At 61.3% G+C, this 12,143-nt stretch overlaps 1 protein-coding gene across 3 annotated transcripts in view; it reads left to right on the plus strand.

The window, feature by feature from the left end:
• LOC102259530 (proline dehydrogenase 1, mitochondrial) overlaps positions 1-12,137 on the plus strand; it is a 20,788-nt gene extending 8,651 nt beyond the window's left edge. The window contains exons 3-13 of one of the 3 annotated variants that reach the window (XM_014547145.1): positions 2,792-2,826; positions 3,213-3,362; positions 4,433-4,497; positions 4,717-4,833; positions 5,254-5,333; positions 7,747-7,828; positions 9,178-9,270; positions 9,361-9,507; positions 10,257-10,432; positions 11,458-11,556; positions 12,076-12,137. In XM_014547145.1, the coding sequence (XP_014402631.1) occupies positions 2,792-2,826; positions 3,213-3,362; positions 4,433-4,497; positions 4,717-4,833; positions 5,254-5,333; positions 7,747-7,828; positions 9,178-9,270; positions 9,361-9,507; positions 10,257-10,432; positions 11,458-11,556; positions 12,076-12,136 (1,105 nt within the window). In that variant the 3' untranslated portion in view covers position 12,137. Of the gene's footprint in view, positions 1-2,791; positions 2,827-3,212; positions 3,363-4,432; positions 4,498-4,716; positions 4,834-5,253; positions 5,334-5,756; positions 6,073-6,286; positions 6,404-6,823; positions 6,904-7,746; positions 7,829-9,177; positions 9,271-9,360; positions 9,508-10,256; positions 10,433-11,457; positions 11,661-12,075 lie in introns of those variants that run through there. The other 2 variants (XM_005875547.2, XM_014547147.1) reach the window with 2 other exon arrangements.
• The last annotated feature ends 6 nt before the right edge of the window (positions 12,138-12,143 follow it).

Below are 12,143 nucleotides of genomic sequence, written 5' to 3' on the forward strand. Positions count from 1 at the left end.
CGAAGGGAGGGGTGGGAGGGGAGGGGAGAGGAGGGAAAGGAGTCACATGAGGCTCCTGCCCTGGGAACAGAATGTCCAAGCCTCACAGCCAATTGGCCGGGGGAGCCCAGCCCCTGCCTAGTGATTCGCTGTCTTGAAGGCGGGGTTCTCCAGCTGAGCACCCCCTCTGTTTCCAGTGGGGGCTGTGGCTGCCTGTTGACTAACTAATAGGCTCTGTGTCCCGCTGGGTCAGGGTGAGGACTGGATGGTTTCACCGTGGGATTTCCTCTCTCTCTCTTGTATGAAAAGACTCCTTCCCCAGGGTGGCCTGCCTGGCTTCCTCCCTGCCCTGCCGTGGGGCTCAGGGGCCTGTGCCCTTGGACTGCCCTGCTGTTAGCAGCCCTTGTCCTGCAGGAGCACCACTTGGTGGGCTCTGGGACGTGAGTGGTGGTCCCTCCCCATCCTAACAGGGTGACTGCCAGCCAAGCCAGTGGCATGTGCCAAGGACTTGTGCCCAGCTCTGCTGCCAGAGGCCCTGTGCCCGCGGAGGGGCCTGGGCTGAGGTGTGCACCATCAAGTTGCCTGGCTGCCTGGCTGATGGGATGGTCCCAGCTAGGAGGGGCTCTAAACGTGCCCATGGACCCTGTAGTGATGTGGAGGCCCCTGCCCCAAATGAAGGCTGCAGGCGGGGATTGCCGGGCCTGCCTTGGGCACAACTGTTAAAGGCACAGACAGTGTGGAGGCATCTGCAGGCCCAGGAGGGCTTCTCAGGGCAGGAAGCAGGAGGTGGGAGATAGTAGCCATCTGGGGAGGGTGTGGGGTGGTGTTTCCCAGAACACTTGATGGAAGGCAGAGGCCAGGGCCCCGACTCTAGGAGAGGACCCCCACGGGGTCTCCCCAGCAGGCAGAGGCCATGGAGAAGGGGAAAGGGGCTAGGGTGTCATCTACCTGGCGATGGGCTGTGATAAGGACACCCAGGGACAGTGTGACGGCAGGTGTGTCTGTCCTGTTTATGCAGACCCAGGGCTGACTGGAGGCTGTCTGGGCTTCGGTCCCCAGAGTGGTGGCAGCTCCCTGGGATACACGTGCACAGAGTGTCTTGGGGGCGGAAATAACCATGACCTCCGAGGCTTTCCTGCCGCTGAGCATGCTGGGAGTGAGAAAGGGGGAGTTCTCCGAGCCTGGAGACCTTTAGATATAGGTAACGGTTCCCATCGATGGAAGGCCATCTGCCTAGTAGACAGGTTACCGTGGTTAACACTCACCTTCTCTGAGCCACGGACTGTGGTTGTGGAGCAGGCCTGCGCCCCACCGGCTGCTGCCCGAGCTGACCAGGCCCCTGCCTGGGCCACACCTTGGAGGGCCTGGGGCTGGTCTTGTAGGTGCCCTTGCCCAGGGGCCTCAGGTTGGGGGTTGGGGTGGGAGCTCCTTATTCCTGCAGGGATGTCTGTTGTATGTGAGGCCAACATGGTCACATACCTCACCCTCTTCCTTCTGCTACATCAAGTACTTGCTTGTGGTTGGCATGAGGTGGTCGGACCAGTGGCTGTAGGCGTAGCTCCCATTCTTGTCCCCAGGCTGTGGCCTCGTGGGTCCTGCCCTAGGCATCTGTCCCAGGGTCCCAGATTCAGGCCTGGGGACTTGCTCGGGGGCAGTGAGGTGAAAGTGGGCACAGCCTCTTAACACATGTGGAGTCACCACCGCAGGTGCAGGTCCCTGTCAGCAGCTTCCCTTGCTTTCCCGTGGCCTAGAGCGCCCCCGGGGGATGCCACTGCCCCTTCCCTGGGGGTGAGAGCAGATGAGCAGAGCTGCGGGGCTGTGCAGCTGCGCTGAGCCCTCTCTGTGGTATCTGACTGAGAGGCTTTAGATACAAATCGGGTGACAAAGCTGCAGAGTGCCTGCCCTGGGCCTGTGGGCAGCCATGATGAGCGCTCCCTTCATCTGAAGACATAGCCTCCTGCTGACGACCCCACGCCACTGTGAGGAGGGGATGGTGGTTGCTGTGATGCTGGGAGGTGGTGGTGATGGGTGGGAGTGGGCAGGGCTGGAGAGGGTCAGCGAGAGCATGGCCGGGGACTGTGTGGCGGAGCGCTGGTCGGGGTGGGGTGGCCAGGGCTGAGGGCTGGCCTCACTGTCCTGCCCTTATGAGGCCTGGGGGTGCTATTCAGGTATGATGGGAGGGTTTTCATTTTCAAAAAAAACATTTTGGTTGCTGCTTGGAAAATAAGTCTAAGGGGCAAGAGTACAGCGGGGTGCTGGGGTGGCTAGAGATGGGGCCGGCTGTGTGTGGGAGCAGGCCAGTCTTGGGCCCCGGTGGTGGGAGGTGCCTGGATGAGGAGGGGTGGAGGGTAAAGCCAGGGGCCCTCGCTCATCCGTTTGGGGAATTTGTACGCCGGTGGTGGCCCGTCTTCGTTTCTCATCAGCCCTGACTGGCCCTATAGTTCTGTCCTTTCCTCAGAAGGAATGGCTGCAGAGCGAGGCCTCCTTCCAGGACTCACTCTGTGCTCTGGGCTGTTCAGAGAGCTCCCACCTGTCGGGCTTTTACTTCTGGTCCAGGGGGGAGGGCTCCGCCCACGGGGAACCTCGGCTTCTCCGGTGCAGGCTGCTCCCCTCCCAGCTCAGAGGGGTCACTGGAGGCCTGGGTGGGTGGGGCGGCTGAGTCACTCTTCCCTGCCCTGGCTCACCAGCCCTCACACAGCTTTCAGGTCAGGTTCAGGGCTCAGCCTCGTTTTCTCTCACCCTGATGGGTCCGTCCTTGTCAGTTGTGCCTGGGGTGGCATGACCTTGACCCTTGCCCTCTTCCTTCCCTAAGGTCCTGCACTTCAGCAGCGGAGAGGAAGGACGGAGGTAACAGGGGGCTGCTCACCAACAAATGCTCTCACCGCCACCCCCCTGGTCCCCCACCCACCATGGCTGGCACCTGGAGTGGGGGCGTAGCCAGCCCAGGGGGCAAAGGGCGGTGCTGAGTTCTGACCCACGTCCATGGGCACCCAGGCCATGGCTCTGAGTGTGCTGACGCACCCTCCCGGCCCTCCGTTGGTCTGGGTTCTGCCTCCCCGGCCCAGGTCTGCCATGTGACTAGGGCTCTTCCGGGGAGGAGCAGTGGGTGTGGGGTCAGGTGACTTTGCAATTGGCAAACAGCCTCGAGCACGTGCAGGGGGTCAGGGCACCTGTGTGCTGGGAGCGAGGCTGGGGCGGGTGCCGGGCCCGGTCAGTGCTCAGGCCGTTTGCAGGCGCCAGTAAGAGGGAGAAGCAGTACCAGGCCCACCAGGCCTTCGGAGACCGCAGGGACGGCGTCGTCAGCGCCCGCACCTACTTCTACGCCAACGAAGCCAAGTGTGACCTCCACATGGAGACGTTCCTGCGCTGCATCGAGGCTTCAGGTGGGGCCGCGCTCTTGGCTGGCTGTCCCCCTGCCAGGCCCAGCCCGGCGACCCGTGGAAATGCGTGCACGGGAGGCCGGACCGGAGTGCACGCTCAGGGCTTCCTCTCTGTCTGGGCGGCCCTGACGGTTGTAAGGATAACCTGGGGTGATGGGGGAGCCACAGGCCAGGCCTAAGTCACGCTGGGGTCGTGCCTGTGTCCAGCAGCTCCGAGAAGAATCCAGTTGCCCCCAGGAAGATGCCTCCCTCCCCTTTCCTGGGCACTGGGTGCCCGCGTGGACCTCGGAAGGCTTTCGGTGGCCAGTGGCCCCCAGGTGTGGCAGGGGCAAGACGCTGGGTACACAAGGCACTTGGGTTTGCAAGGGCTGCACTGTTCAGGGAGTGCGTGTCCATCTCTGGTGGAGAATTCCTCCTCACAGCCTCGCGACGGGAGTCCCTGCCGAGGGGGTCACTGAGGCCTCGTGTCCTGTAGTTGTTAGAGACCCGCCAGGTCACAGCGCCATCCCCTGTGCATCCCCAGCAGCCTCCTGTGACGGGAAAGTGGGTCCCGCACCTTCCGACGGGCAAGGATCAGAACAGTCTTCTAAGTGGTGCTGGGGAGACCCTGGCCAGTCAGGCAGACACTTGGCCGTCCAGTGCCCAGTGCCAGGGGCACCTGTTTGCCTCCCTGCCCACTCTGCCGGGGAGCAAACAGACAGGAGGCTCCCATAGAAGCAGAGACGCGCTCTGGAAGCCATAAGCCAGATACAAATGTAGTGACTGAGCCCCTTCCACGCTCCAGCCTGCTTTCTGCTCCGCGTCTGTGTTTGTGAGCCACCCCTGTGGGCAGCCGGGGGCTGATGGCAGGGGAGAGGAAGCAGCAGGGAGAGGGGTGGCCATCAGGACTATGTAGGAATGGGCAGGCCTCCCCACTGCCTTCCTGACCCACATGGCGAACGCAAATGAGTCACTGTCCCCACGGGGTGGGGTGTGTGGAGGAGCTGTGTGCCCGCCGGTTCTGGGTGAGCACAGCTCCTGGTCCCCTCCCACCCCTCTCCGGAGCCTGAGGGCTCTTCCTGCGGCTTCCCCAGGTGGGGCCAGCGATGACGGCTTCTCAGCCATCAAGCTCACTGCGCTGGGGAGACCCCAGTTTCTGGTAAGTGCTGGAACCTTCCACGTGCAGAGTTTGCAGGAACTGCAGGCTACCATGAGCACTGAGTGAAAGCTCCTGTGCCAGTACCTTGGGGCTGGGGGCCAAGCACACAGGTGGGATGGGATGGGATGGGATGGGAGGGGGCCCTGGGGCTGTGTGGGGGTCCTGGGGGCCGGGAGCTGGGCTTGCGCCCGTGACGGCAGCTCAGGCCCGCATTTGCAGCTGCAGTTCTCAGACGTGCTGATCAAGTGGAGACGGTTCTTTCACCAAATGGCTGCCGAGCAAGGGAAGGCCGGGCTGGATGCCATGGACACAAAGCTGGAGGTGGCGGCACTGCAGGTGGGCAGCCCTTCCCTGGTGGTGTGAGTAGACAGGTAGACACTGGGGGGCTGGGGAGGCGCCCTGCCCAGGAGAAACGGCCAGGCGGTGTCTAAGGTGGGTTCCCAGAGCTGCTCCAGGGCCCGCAGCCCACCCTGAAGCTGCTAGGGTTTGGCGGGGAAGGAATCTGACCAGAGGCTGCAGTCACACTGGACCGGAGGGTGGAGGGGCTGGCCCTGCAGGTAGCAGAGCTCTGCGGAGCTGCAGGGACAGGAAAGGGGCATCCGGAACCCGCGGGGAGGGACCGTCTGTGGAGCAGAAACACAGCAGGAACTAACAGTGCAACCAAGTCACAATAGATCACAAACCGACAGGCGGGAGACACGGAATGGGAGTGAGTGGGGCCGGGGGCCCGGGACAGACACCTTCTCGCTTCTCCAGGAAAGCGTGGCGAGGATGGGCATTGCGTCCCGGAAGGAGATTGAGGACTGGTTCAGAGCAGAGACCCTGGGCGTGTCCGGGTAAGAGCAGCACCTGCCTGAGATGGGCAGCTACCCGGTCAGGCGTGGTTAGCTGAGTCCCAGCAGCCTCTCCCAACCCTGGTCACCCCCCTCAAGTCTGTGGGCCTTGGGGTGATGGCGCCAAAGAAACTGCTGCCCTGAGGTGCACAGGACGGGAGCTGACAGGCAACTGGGATCCATGGAGGGGGGCCGGCAGCTCGGGCACAGGCTCGGTGACTGCAGCTGATTAGGAGTACAGCCCTCCTGGGCCCGCGGGCTGACAGGTGAAGGGCCAGGGCAGCTGAGCCCCGCAGGGCCCCTGGCTTCATCCTCAGGGGCGGGGGGCTGGGACTGAGGTCTCTGTGGGGCCTTGGTGCAAGCCCCGAGTTTTCAGAGCTGCCGCTGCCCCGATGCAGGACACGCGTCTGTGTTTGTGAGCCACCCCTGTGGGCAGCCGGGGGCTGATGGCAGGGGAGAGGAAGCAGCAGGGAGAGGGGTGGCCATCAGGACTATGTAGGAATGGGCAGGCCTCCCCACTGCCTTCCTGACCCACATGGCGAACGCAAATGAGTCACTGTCCCCACGGGGTGGGGCGTGTGGAGGAGCTGTGTGCCCGCCGGTTCTGGGTGAGCACAGCTCCTGGTCCCCTCCCACCCCTCTCCGGAGCCTGAGGGCTCTTCCTGCGGCTTCCCCAGGTGGGGCCAGCGATGACGGCTTCTCAGCCATCAAGCTCACTGCGCTGGGGAGACCCCAGTTTCTGGTAAGTGCTGGAACCTTCCACGTGCAGAGTTTGCAGGAACTGCAGGCTACCATGAGCACTGAGTGAAAGCTCCTGTGCCAGTACCTTGGGGCTGGGGGCCAAGCACACAGGTGGGATGGGATGGGATGGGAGGGGGCCCTGGGGCTGTGTGGGGGTCCTGGGGGCCGGGAGCTGGGCTTGCGCCCGTGACGGCAGCTCAGGCCCGCATTTGCAGCTGCAGTTCTCAGACGTGCTGACCAAGTGGAGACGGTTCTTTCACCAAATGGCTGCCGAGCAAGGGAAGGCCGGGCTGGATGCCATGGACACAAAGCTGGAGGTGGCGGCACTGCAGGTGGGCAGCCCTTCCCTGGTGGTGTGAGTAGACGGGTAGACACTGGGGGGCTGGGGAGGCGCCCTGCCCAGGAGAAACGGCCAGGCGGTGTCTAAGGTGGGTTCCCAGAGCTGCTCCAGGGCCCGCAGCCCACCCTGAAGCTGCTAGGGTTTGGCGGGGAAGGAATCTGACCAGAGGCTGCAGTCACACTGGACCGGAGGGTGGAGGGGCTGGCCCTGCAGGTAGCAGAGCTCTGCGGAGCTGCAGGGACAGGAAAGGGGCATCCGGAACCCGCGGGGAGGGACCGTCTGTGGAGCAGAAACACAGCAGGAACTAACAGTGCAACCAAGTCACAATAGATCACAAACCGACAGGCGGGAGACACGGAATGGGAGTGAGTGGGGCCGGGGGCCCGGGACAGACACCTTCTCGCTTCTCCAGGAAAGCGTGGCGAGGATGGGCATTGCGTCCCGGAAGGAGATTGAGGACTGGTTCAGAGCAGAGACCCTGGGCGTGTCCGGGTAAGAGCAGCACCTGCCTGAGATGGGCAGCTACCCGGTCAGGCGTGGTTAGCTGAGTCCCAGCAGCCTCTCCCAACCCTGGTCACCCCCCTCAAGTCTGTGGGCCTTGGGGTGATGGCGCCAAAGAAACTGCTGCCCTGAGGTGCACAGGACGGGAGCTGACAGGCAACTGGGATCCATGGAGGGGGGCCGGCAGCTCGGGCACAGGCTCGGTGACTGCAGCTGATTAGGAGTACAGCCCTCCTGGGCCCGCGGGCTGACAGGTGAAGGGCCAGGGCAGCTGAGCCCCGCAGGGCCCCTGGCTTCATCCTCAGGGGCGGGGGGCTGGGACTGAGGTCTCTGTGGGGCCTTGGTGCAAGCCCCGAGTTTTCAGAGCTGCCGCTGCCCCGATGCAGGACACGTTCATGTTTTGGGTTTTTGTGTTTTTTTTAATCCGCATCTGAGGATATTTTTTTCATTGTTTTTAGAGAGAGAGAGCAAGGGAGAGAGAAAGAGAGAAACATTGATATGAGAGAGAAACAGCGAGCAGTTGCCTCCTGTACGCACCCCGGCCGGAGATCAAACCCGCAGCCTGGGTATGTGCCCCACCAGGAATCAGAACCTGCGACCCTTCGGTGCACAGAACGACGCTCCCACCGTGTTTCTATACCGGCCAGGGTTGGTTTTCATTTTTTAAACAGAGAATGACATATTTTATCTGACTTTTGAAACTGAACACTGAGCCGGGTTCTGCGGGGACTGGGTTTCGGGGTGCTCTTTTAGGGAATGGACTGGTTTGGGGTCTAGGCCCCCAAACAGATCCTAGCTGCTGCCACCACTCTGCTGACCGCCCTTCTCCCGCAGCACCCTGGACCTGCTGGACTGGAACAGCCTCGTCGACAGCAGGACCGAGCTCTCCAAGCACCTGGTGGTCCCTAACATGCAGGTGACGCCACCCCGCTCGCCAGTGAGCCCTGTCCCAGAGGAGGCTGGGCCGGGAGGGGCCATGTTCCTGTCGCCCATCCTGGGCCAAGACTACTGTCCTCCCTGGCCCCACGGGACCCCATGGTCCAGGGCAAGGATGTCAAACTCACGGCCTGCGGGCCACATGCCTCATTTATGGTATTTGGCCCGTTAGCCTTTGAGTTTGACATGCTGGGTCTAGGGGGAAGAAGACAGACCCACTAGTGCCCCATAGAGTGGGACAGAGACCCACGAGGCGAGGGACATCTGGGGAGCCTTCCCATGTCATCTGCCCTTGCATGTTGGGTCACCCCGAACCTCACGGGCCTGAAAGGACTACGCTCATATGATCCCCTTCCCAGGCTCTAGGTGGTTCTCTCTCAGGGTTTCCCTTGCGGTTGTACTTGGAGCGGCAGAGGCTGGGGTCAGTGTGGAGGGTCCCCACTTGCATGGCCAGCGGCCGGCCAGGGCTTCCTCACTGTGTGGCCGCTGGTTCCTAGTGCAAGTGTCCCAGGGGCCAGGCGGAAGCTGTCACCTTTCCTAGCCTCGCCTCAGAATCCCACTTCTCCCCGCCTGACTGTTGATTAACAGTCAGTCACTAGGCGGCCCGTGTTCAGGGGAAGGAATGAGACTCCACTTGCCCCGGGAGGGTGTCGGGAACGCGGAGGCCGTGTTTGAAATCGCCTCTGAAGCTGGATGTGAAGGAACCGCAGAGGCAAACACTGCCTTCCACACACCTCCAGCCTCAGCCCTGAGGGCCCAGCCTCCAGCTGAGACACCTCGGACCCCCACTCCTCCTCAGAGCGCCCTGGCCAGGGTTAGCGGGCAAGTGGGGAGAGCAGAGGGCCCCAGTGCCACGCAGGCCTGCAGGGTGTGTGCCAGCCTGTCCCAGCTCCCTGCAGGGCACCATCTGGGGCTGGTGCCTCTGTCCCATCAGTCTATGCTGCACGGCTGTTATTTCTCTGAGACCCGCGCCCTGCTTGGGGCTGAGCCCTTCCTGGTGATTGGATGGGTCAAGGGTAGCCTCCTTAGCGCTGTGTGGGAACAGAGGGGGACGTCCGAGGGTCCTGGGGAGGTTGAGGGAGCAGAGTTGGTGCAGGCCTGACCTGTGAGGTTACACCTCCAAGTGGCCTTGTCCCTGGGTCACCAGCCGGCCTCAGGGCAGGGCGCTGATCTTCATGTGCAAACAGGATGGAGGAGGGGCCTGGATGAGGGAGTCTCGCTGGTTCTGGGGACCAGGCAGCAGGCATTGGTAGACTCTGGGCAGGGGAAGCACAGGCTTCGAGAGGGGTGGTCCAGCGCCTGCTGACACCTGCCCACGTGCGCCCTCAGACAGGACAGCTGGAGCCTCTGCTGTCGGGGTTCACCGAGGAGGAGGAGCAGCAGATGAGGAGGATGCTGCAGAGGATGGATGTCCTGGCCAAGGTCGAGGCCTGGGATGTGCCCGGGGGCTGGGGGGGCGCCTGTCTCACCTGAGCCCCAGACAAACCCTCTCTCCCACCCCTGACCTCTAAGAAAGCCACCAAGGCGGGGGTGCGGCTGATGGTGGACGCGGAGCAGACCTACTTCCAGCCGGCCATCAGCCGCCTGACGCTGGAAATGCAGCGCAAGTTCAACGTGGAGAAGCCGCTCATCTTCAACACGTACCAGTGCTACCTCAGGGTATGTCCGGCCGCTGAGCCTCCCGCCCTGCGGTGATGGCAAGCCCCCCCGCCCCGAACCCCCAGGTGGAGGAGGGAGGTTGGCCGATCCAGGTCCCAGACAAAGGAGCTTGTTCAGGGTCCACTCAATGTCTTTAAATCCCAGATGTCAAAGCCTTCACGAATGACCGTTTTCTGTAAGAATTCGATGAAAGCTCTGGGCCTTTGCCCAGAAAAGACTTGCCTAGAATTTTGCATGTCCCTCAGTAATGCTTCAGGGTGATCCCTAGAACGGGCTGCTTGGGGAGACCAGTGAAGTGTTTAGAGGCCGCGGGTGGGGGTGAGGGGTTATATAGGCAGGGGCCCACCCCCAAATCAGCCTGAGGGGACACATATACAGTGGCTGCTGGCACCTGCTGTCTCCCCTCAAAGGACTGCCCAGGCCAAACAGAAGAGGCTGCAGGTGGCCCCCCGTCACCATTCCTTGTGGACAAAGGTCAAAGGGCCTCTCTCACCCACACCTGTCTTCCAGATCCCCTGGACACCCACAGGGCACCTCCCTCAGCCACCAGCTGCTGCCCCAGTGCCCCTTGCCGACTGTACCCTGGACGCTCCTAGGCCCAGACAGGTCCTAGGACAAGCAGGTCACACTCAAAGGCGCACACAGGCCAAATAAATGAGGCATGCAGCCCTCGAGTTTGACATACTTGCCCTAGAAGTGCTGGCTGGAGGGGCTGACCTAGTTACTGACTCTTGGCCCTGACCCTGCAGGATGCCTATGACAATGTCACCCTGGACTTGGAGCTGGCTCGCCGAGAGGGCTGGTGTTTTGGAGCCAAGCTGGTGCGGGGTGCCTACATGGCCCAGGAGCGGGCCCGCGCTGCGGAGATCGGCTATGAGGACCCCATCAACCCCACGTACGAGGCCACCAACGCCATGTACCACAGGTGCGCCCGTCCTTCTTAAGTCCCAGAGCCGCAGGGCCACCTGGGGAAGGGAGGGGAGGGAAACATACCTCCTTGGTGCCGGAGCTGACACGATGGGCCCCTATCGAAGGGGGAGCAGCCCTGGAGACAGCAGCTTCTGGTAAGAGCAAGACTTTTGCCCTGAGGCCAGAACTGATTGTTTTCTGCTTTTGATTTACTTTTTCAAAAACATTAAGGTCGTTTTAAAAATGTCTTTATTGATTTTTTAGAGAGAGGAAGGGTGAGGGATAGAGAGCACACCCCCTATTGGGGACTGAGCCTATAACCCGGGCATGTGCCCTGACCGGGAATTGAACTGGTAACCTCTTGGTTCATGGGTCGACTTTCAACCACTGAGCCACACTGGCCAGGCCAGGTGGCTTTTTTAATATAGAAACGTCGACCCACAAAACTGAACTGGCCTGGGTCCCCGGCAGCTCCTGTTGGTGGCCCAGGTAGCCCTCCCCACACTGCACTCACCTTATTTCCAGGGACCATCACCGTCTCTCGTGCTGCGTTTGTCTGGTGATAGTTCATGCAGGACGGACAGGGTGGTTGTGTGCTGTTTCTCTGCGAGGTGGTGCAAATGTGTTGCAAATTCAAAGACCCCCGAGGGTCTCCCTCACTGACCTGCCTTTCGGCCCCGGCAGCGCCCTCTTCCTTCCAGGAGCTGCATGCGCCTCTCCTGTTCAGACCTCAAGGTCAGCATGTGCGCTGTCTTCTGCCCTCGCTTTGCACAGGGAGCCCCCTTTCCGGACGTGAAGCTGCATCTGTCCTGGGCGCACAGGGCATGTGCCTCAGCTAGTTTCCTCCGATGCCTAACCCCAGTGCTGCTTGCTTTTTCTTTCGTACTCACAGGTGCTGAGAAGGCTGAGTGCTCCTTGTCTTGTCCTGGCACCATGGGTACCTCTAGGAGGAGCGGGCTCGCTGAGTGGCCCTGGGCCCACCTGTGGCCTTTGCCCCGTGGGGAGCTCTCCAGGCCCAGGCTCACGTGCCTCTCCCCCCAGGTGCCTCAATTATGTCCTGGAGGAACTGAAGAACAATGGCAAGGCTGAAGTGATGGTGGCCTCCCACAACGAGGACACGGTGCGCTTCACGCTGCGCAGGTAAGGTGGCCCCGCCCACATTTGTCTGAGTGCTCCCGGGTCAGGGAAGAGCTTGGCGAGACCCTGGAAGCATGTACAGCAAACATGTCAAACTCAAAGGCTAACATGGGCCAAATGAGACATGCGGCCCGTGGGCCGTGAGTTTGACATGCTTGATGTGCAGAGTGCCCTGCCAGGCACGGTGGGTGTTTGGGGGAACATCTGTGGGACAGCGGGAGAGGCGGCTTTAGTGCTTCCCAGACCCTGCCCCACCAGGTCTTGCGAGGCATTGGCACTGCTGTAGCAAAGAGGCTATCTGCAGTTAATTTGGTTTTTAAAATGAATACCTGGCGTACTAGTTTCAAATTCAAAAAAATAAATGTCGTTAGGTGACTTAAATAGCTTCTTAAAATACACAAATGCAGGGTGGAATGCTGAAACCCCTCAGGAAACCTTTGATGCCTGGCCTCTTTAGAGACAATTACTCCTAACATTTTACATGCATTTGGAATTTAACAGAGTCTGTTTTCTCTTTAAATGCCTGCCCTGTGGAGCAAAACTTTGGTGGGATCCTTACAAGTCAGATATAGGAAGCAGGTGAAGCAAAT

The sequence above is a fragment of the Myotis brandtii genome, unplaced genomic scaffold, assembly GCF_000412655.1.
Source record: "Myotis brandtii unplaced genomic scaffold, ASM41265v1 scaffold463, whole genome shotgun sequence".
Taxonomy (NCBI): Eukaryota; Metazoa; Chordata; class Mammalia; order Chiroptera; family Vespertilionidae; genus Myotis; species Myotis brandtii.